The sequence below is a fragment of the Hordeum vulgare genome, chromosome 5H, assembly GCF_904849725.1.
Source record: "Hordeum vulgare subsp. vulgare chromosome 5H, MorexV3_pseudomolecules_assembly, whole genome shotgun sequence".
In the NCBI taxonomy this organism is placed as follows: Eukaryota; Viridiplantae; Streptophyta; class Magnoliopsida; order Poales; family Poaceae; genus Hordeum; species Hordeum vulgare.
In genome coordinates this window covers 268,211,044-268,218,893 of record NC_058522.1, presented here as the reverse complement: position 1 = coordinate 268,218,893, position 7,850 = coordinate 268,211,044, and the positions used below count along the sequence as shown (strand labels likewise).

The window sequence follows — 7,850 nt, the reverse complement described above, 5'->3', positions numbered from 1 at the left end:
TCTCATCGCCAATAAAGAAAAATGTTCATTGTCTCTCACTTTTGTTGATCAACTCTAAACACTAATAAGGCTCTATCTGAATTGGGAAAAAGTTTGTTTTTCCCATTTTTGCTTATGCCTCTAGAATTTGGCATTTCACTTTTGCTACTCTTATCTTTTGATAATTATCACAATTTCACTTTTGCTGCTCTTATCTTTTAATAATTAACAGAATTTCACTTTTGCCACCCTTAGCATTTAACAATTGTGATAATCGTCAAAAGCTAAGAATGCCAAAAGCAAAAATTCAAAATCTAGAGTGGCATGAGGAAAATTGGCCAAAAAAAAACATCTCTTCATTTCAATGTGACACTAGACAACAAATATCATCAAATGCTAACGGTTTGTGTTACAACTGCATAAGCTTCTAGTCTATGTTTTCAGTGCTACTTGAACTAATTAAGTCACGGAGCTTGCTGCTCTGTACATGTTTCTACTACAGTCCTAATGTTGTGAGCTACAGCATGCAGCATACAAGCTACAAACCTGAAAATGACCAGATTGTCAGTAGATCTGAAAATGATCATGTCGTTGGCTATTAGCATAGAAGCTTGACCCAGAGAGCTACTGAGATGGCACTAGGTTGCCATCTGTATGTACATCACAGCAACGCCCCTAGAACCTTTGCTCTCGGGTCTCTATTCTGAATTGATCGGCCATTGATAACCCGCGGCAAGAAACAAAGAATTCTTCCCACGTATATGGATGGTACTTGCCACCATGCTTCAGCTCTTCTTTAGCTAATGCATGAGGGGTGATCCACCATGTCAGATGGCAGTTGATCCTGCTGCCGAGGTGTGCCAACTTCCAAGAAATCCTCGGTGTTGATGTCGATTCCGTCCCACTCCACATCTGCTGTATTCAGGTTAAGGAGTCCAATGGTTTCACATTGTAACATGGCATGCTATATACTACAGCATAAGCATAGACTGTCAGAAAAAGGATACGTGTTGTCTTCCACATGTCAGTAATGCTAACCCCTGTGTCTGATAAGAGCCAGTAATCCGCATCAGTCTGCAAAAAAAAAATGGTTCTTAATTTGTGTACGCTTATGCAGGAAATTTTAGCTACATAGTGGCAACGGGTAGGGTGTGGGTTGGTACAAGTACAACCCCCTGCTGCACAAACTCCTACCCTGATAAAACTTCTATACCCACCCACTTCAATACCCATGGGGACAAATCGGTACCCATGCCCATACCCATCGGGTATCCTATACCCAATGAGTATTCAGTGGATACAGTATATAGCATTTGCATTCAAAAAAAGGTAGAGAAATGAGTCTAAAATTCAAGTGATGATGGGCACTGGCATGACCTCCGGAGTGTCCATTAGGTTGCACATTTCATACCATGCCCTACCCATGTATTTTACGGGTATGAAACTATGAATACCCATTACCCATGGGCACAAAGTCTCGCCCATGCCCACTGTTTTCAGTTAGGGTACCCGCGGGTACCCATATCCAAGGGCAAAAATGACATCCTATTTCCAAATGAGCTCAACTGTGTTATAAAAGATACATCCATAGCAAATAGAAGTGCATTCTTTACTTTCTTTGGAACTAATTTGGGCATTCCTGATATTGGTCACGAGATGCTCCTCTTTCCATGTGTAATTGAATCTCGCAGTTCATCAGTTTTGCAGGTTAATCTTTCGAACATCAAAGCACAGGTGGTAGAATGAAAGAATAAGTAGCAGGACTTAAAAACGCTAACCAGAACAGAAAATACCAGAGGCTAATTGTGCAGGACAAGAATGACATACTGAAGAGGAAGTAATGAAGTTGAGCATTGGGTGCAAACATATAGTACAATAGTTAGAATAGGATTGTGGCCAAATTTACTTTTAGATGAATATGCTGTGAACATTTATGCATGGAAGTGAACTTACATCAAGTTCAGAAGGGACAATCTTCATCATCCCTCCAATATCCTGTGAAGTAGTAGGAGCGTCAGAAGGTATTATCAGCCCTTGTTGAACATTCTCCATCTCCACATCTTTGTTAGAGCCTGCAGAGAGTGGTGTCCTAGGATTCTCTAGAGAATCCATGTTTATTGTTTGTGCAGGCCTTGGAGGAGTCTCCATGCCACTCATCTCCTCAAATTGACTTCAAAGAAATAGATAATGATATTAATATTCACATCAGGTTAGAGCTACAGATTCTGAAGTTTTGATGCCAGAGATGTTGAATGGTCATATACCTGACTAGGTACACATCTATCGGACCCATAGTGCTTCTTAGAACAGTCCTATATCTCCTTTGAGGATAATCATTCACCTGCATGGGAACAGAAGATGCTCTAATTAACAAGATGTAGTATCCATCTAAGTCCTAACGGTGGCAAACATATTGTTAATACTCACCTCATCAGGATCTGGGACTTCAAGCGTTGTACCATGAGGTGCTTTTATTGCAATTAGTGTCTGATTCTGCAAATTAAAGCATGGTACTTATAATTTACTTGATTTATAGATATTGTACTAGTCATTTAACAAGTATTGCTAGAGTTCAAAAGGTACCTGAAAGCATGGCAAAGACTTGATATCATCTTCTGTGACATAGAGCCATCTGTAGGAAACAAGGTGAAGAATAAATTATAGACTTGCCCTGAAGTCGTAAATGTCTTAAGTAACTATATGACAAACATAAATACTCTCTTAGGGAGGAAAAGGGAGTCACTTACTTTTGGTTATTTTCATCTTCAGTGAGCTCTCTTAACCTGTCTCGCATTTCACTGCAAGAAACGATCAAGTGTCACACGTAGTGAAAGAATAATAACATCAGGAACTTACGTAACTTGTCGCCAACCTTATTTGTCTGTCTAAGCTATGCTCTTGCAGTGTGAGGGCTTCAATATCTCCCTGCATATGACATATATAAAAAATCAATAGTTTTGAGAGCCGAGGAAGTAGAGAATCTCTGTGTCCACAAATCATGTTGCATGTGAAACAATATTTTCCATAACTAAAACAGCACAAAGCATAATACCTGTAAAATGGACATATCATCACTAACTTCACCTGGTCGAGAGTCATCGATTCCTCTGCAGAAGGACATACATAATGTAAGTGATGGCCACAAAATACAAATAATAGATATGGACACAAAGGATAACTTACTTCCAGCGAATGTTGTTCTTAAGCTTCTTTTCTATCAGCCCTATCCCTTCGAGAACATTAGTAATGTCATATATACGTCTTTTTTGTACCTGCACAAAGGCAGCACATTTACATGACTAACACTAGAAAGGATCTCTTGAAACAAGATAAAGCAAACTACCAACCTCTAGCATTTCTGCAGCATTATTCAAGTCAACCATACCACCAGGTGCACCCTTTAGCAAGTTCAGGAACTTTTTTGTCAATAACCCTAAATGGACAACATCAATAAATGATGATCAGCTAACAAGCTACTGGTAAAATGTCAGTCCAGAAGAACAAAAGTACAAAGTTGAGTGTCCCTTCTAACCTAGGGAACTATCATAGCGGCAGCCACCAACAGGAGTAGCTGGATTGCCTGGAGAACCTGGAAAATAGTATTCGGTGGACATGAGCGACTTGGTCAAAGATGAATATGATTCATGGCTGACTGAATCCACATCACTCACCAGAAAACAAAGGGGTCTGAGGACAAGATTTCTGGCCTTTTACAGCTTTAGGCTTGGCGGATAATTTAGTTCCTTTTCCCGAAGGTGGTGTAGGAATTGGACTATTTCCTGCATTAGCATACCCAGGGCTCATCATCCAATCATTTGATTCAGCTACCTCATTGCCTTCTCTGTTGTGTTTCCGCTTTAACTAGAAAAATACACGTTGTTGTTAGATTTATGAAAAAAGCACGCATTGAATCAAAAGCATTAATGAAACTAAATATTACTCTCTACAAAACTAAATATTACTCCCTCTGTAAAATAATATAAGACCGTTTGGATCACAACTTTTGCGATCTAAACAGTCTTATATTAGTTTCCAGAGAGAGTAGTTAACAAATGATGTCCAAGTTTTCTGCAGCTACTGCAAGAATGCAGCGTCAATAAAGCATGTAGGATTCAAGAGAATCAGCTAAGGGGGGAAAGAGCCATAAGAGAATAGGGTTCTGGAACGAAATAATTAGAAGTGTAATTGTTAGTAATGGACCCTAGGGAAGTTACTGGAATATGATTTGATAGTTTTATACCCTGGAATTGTACCGTATCAACCAATAAATTAACAAGACAAGTCATAACAACTGCCATGAAACAGTGATGGGTTTTTTCAGTCAGAAGACACTGTTTTTGTTAAGTTTATATTATCTCTGTAGCTCTTTCAGTAAATTATAAAATGTTCTGCCTGTTTTCACAGTGGTGAATTTAGCTAAAGGATGAAACTCATAACATAGTCCACACCTCAATTATGAGAGTTGTGGAGAATGTCTTAGCTTTGAGGTTTCCAAGCCAGCACAACATGCTACACAATCTAATAGCTTGAGCCACTATAGGTTGCGAGGAGTAAAATGAAGTAAGGCGTCAATTGAGAGCAGCTGGGAACATTATATGCTTTGTAGGAGGATGGCTCGTAAGAAAGCGTGACTAAGTAGAATAACATGGGCCTTCCCATCAAATCTTACCAATCTCCACATATTTAGTTCGTTCAGATTCCACCTTAGACACTCTTCTAGAAATAGTGAAATGCATTGTAAATAAAAGCTTTACTGGAGTGCGCCACAACCCACAGCAATTTCGCCTCCAACACATCCAAAAACAACCATTCCCCTCCACCCCAGCTTGGCCTTTCCCAAATCTACAGTGACACGCTCAAGCATTGCTACGCCCGATCTACCGCGGCGGCTCAGATGAGCTCCCCTCGTGGTGAGCTGGACGGGACGGGGCGAGTTGCGTCCTATAAGCATCCAACTGAAGAACCGAAACAGTGAATCCATTGAGAAAGCTCCTTGACAAGCCCACCCCAACTCACTGGCGTCCTGAGGACGACGGCCTCCGTCATCTCGGCGCTGGCGCCGCCGTCGGCCGGGCCGAAATGGTGGTACTCGCCAGGTGGCGACCCGAACGGCTGGTAGCGCTGCAGCAGCACGCGCGCCGCGCCCTCGCTGCTGGTCCCGCCGCCGGCGGCCGCCATGGTGATTCGAGGAGCGGCGCGGAGCAGCGGATGGATCGGGCCGGGCGCGGGGCGGGGCGGGGCGCTTAGGGTTTGGATCTGAGGATTTTTGGCGGCAGAGGGGGAGAAAACGAGGGAAAGGAGGGGGTGAGGGGGCAGGAAAGGAGGGAAAATTGTGGTTTGGGTAGTGGGGGATGAAAGTTATGGTCTCGGAGAGAAGATGGGGCACTGTTTTAGAGGACTGGGACGGGAAATGTAAGCGGTTTCTTTTTTTCCATACAACCTTTTACTATGATCTTGTTCGAATGAAATAAGCATTTGGCTTCTTCACTGAGAGAAATGAGAGCATCGAACAAGAGTGAGTGGCGATGTACACTTCGTAGTGAAACGTGGCAGCAAGGAAAACGTCTCTGTTGAAATGAAAAATAAATAAAGCGAGGAGAACGTCCAACTGTGTGGGGCCCGGGTTCCGTGGAGAGATGCGCGCGCTTTTATTTTCCCGCCGCGGCGCTTGTGGCGTTCCCCTGACGCGTGGGTCAACCACCAGCTCGAGCGCGCGCTGGTTTTGGGTTTTTGGCGCGGAGACTCCTGATTGGTTCAAGCCGGCGCGCCCACGGCTAAATGAATGCGCCCCAATGCTTACACGCACACAAAGCTGCTCGCTACGTCCACGCTGAAGAGCAGGTAACGTAGACCTGAGTCAGCTGGATATAAAAAATAAATTAATATATTTTTTTAGTTAAAAGAAGGAAAAAAAAAAAAGTAAGTGTGCTCTTAGCTAAGAGCCAGCACTAGCACGTGTTCATAGGTATTTTGTGAGTATGAAAGATGGATCATATAATAAAGAAGCAGTACACTTTTACAATAAACCATTATACATGTTCACTATAAGATGGACTATAGATGACATGGCAATAGCTTATAACCAGCAGCTTGCTATACTATTGTACTTCCTCTAATAAACACGCTACACGATTTTTAGTAGAAAGAGACGTTACGGTCGACGACGATGCGTCTATGCTGACTTTTGTAAATCTCAATATGACATGCCGACCCAGTCTCTCAGAGGTGTTCATAAGGATAGAGTGTGTATATATGCATTCATATGGGGTGAATGTATGGACGTGTATATAAGCGTTTCGTCTATATTGTGTTTAGAAAAATATGAATACTAATATAATATTTTCTTACCTTTTTCCTAAATCAAATGTATACAAACATATTTTATTGTTTTAGTGTGTTTGTTCATTTATTTTGTGTGTGTATATAATTCATATTGAAATATCTAATACTCAATATTTGTGAACGTAGGTAGCGCTTCACCGGATGTGTCATGGCAATATAGAAAACATAAAAAATACTTTCTTCATTCATATGCATACAAAGTGTAATAACAGACAAATAATAGAAGAGTAGAGTATATGCCTCGCTTGTCTCAAACAATCATTCCACTCTTTCCAAACAGTCAATAAGAGCATCGTCGACGAACCCATAAATTTCCTCTCGCATTCGTTCGTGGATAGAGGGCCGGTTTGTAAACATGGATGCGTGATGACGGCATCCAACATTAGTGTGTATATATCCGTCAGTAAATTCAAATTCAAATGCACTCTCATCCAATCCATAGGGTGCCCTGGATCGCATGCCCAATCACAACAAAAAAAGGCAAATATGCTTAGTTTTTCACTCCCGAATCCAAAAGAACATCGGTCCCACACTTCGTGTATTTCTACCCCGTTGGACCGGTAATCAAAACCAGCTTCTCCCGATCAAGGAGGTGGCATCGCCGTCGCATGCGTCTTCACCCCCATGTATGTGTCCGCCTTGGTCGCATCATGATAGTCCGTCGTCGCCAACTCATATTTCTGCCGCTGCAACATCTCGTAGAGGACGGGGTGCACGATGATACTTCCGTCGACATCCAAAGAGTCGACTTTCAAGGTCAACATCTTGGCGTCCTCCGCATTGGCGGCGATCTTCACACTCTTTTCCTCGAGTGTGGCCTTCCTTCCTTTGATCACGGTCCTCCTCTCTTCGAGCTTGAGCTTCTTGTTTGTCGCGTCCATCAACAGTTTGAACCTCTCCGCCTTATTATCCTCATTGATCTTTGAGTGCCTCACGCATGCCTCCTCCTTCTTCGCCAAGATGTCCTCAAACCTCTCTGCGAGCTTATCCGCCACACCTTCTCGCTTCGCCCTCTCCTCCTCCCACTTCTCCCCCACCGCAAATTTCTTCTAACTTTCTTTTATGGTTGTTGGGTTGGGTTGGGTTGGTAGGGTCGCCGTTTTCTTCCTCGTTGCCTTGGACGGCGGTCTTGGCAATGAAAAGGTTCCACTTCGGTTGCCCATTCAACTTCAACCAGCAATGCATGACAGTGAAAGACTTCTTGTACACCACACAAGCACGAGTGGGCTACAAGGTGAAACAGTGTTGATAATGCATATTCGTCTAGTGAGCAACGAAATAATACATGCACGGCTAGTGATCAACAAAACCAAAGCATATCCGACTAGTGGTCAACTTATTTGCTCGGTGATTTGTGCACCGCTAGGCCACCGTGCAATGAGATGTTTCAAGTGCTCGCAATAAGTGGACACGACCTCTTGGATGGTGTACCATTGATGTTTGAGGGACATTCATTCACGGTTGTGGATGACCGCATCGGAGTAGGGCGCGAAATGCTTTTGTTCATGGAACCATATGTGAATGTGTGA

The 7,850-nt window shown here is 42.6% G+C and overlaps 1 protein-coding gene across 2 annotated transcripts; it reads right to left on the bottom strand.

Moving 5' to 3' along the window:
* Positions 1–313: 313 nt before the first annotated feature.
* LOC123395596 (transcription factor E2FA-like) lies at positions 314–5,316 on the bottom strand. 2 transcript variants are annotated; one of them, XM_045090621.1, is made up of 14 exons: positions 4,996–5,316; positions 3,651–3,840; positions 3,512–3,568; positions 3,327–3,412; positions 3,163–3,251; positions 3,032–3,086; positions 2,852–2,904; positions 2,727–2,777; positions 2,563–2,611; positions 2,407–2,472; positions 2,244–2,320; positions 1,933–2,149; positions 987–1,053; positions 314–894 (listed from the first exon to the last, which is right to left on the bottom strand). In XM_045090621.1, exons 1-14 carry the CDS (start codon positions 5,155–5,157, stop codon positions 776–778), a joined length of 1,338 nt encoding a protein of 445 aa, XP_044946556.1. In that variant the 5' UTR covers positions 5,158–5,316; the 3' UTR covers positions 314–775. The 2 variants fall into 2 exon arrangements, with proteins under 2 accessions (XP_044946556.1, XP_044946557.1); XM_045090622.1 differs by having other exon boundaries at positions 4,986–5,074.
* Between the last annotated feature and the right edge of the window lie 2,534 nt (positions 5,317–7,850).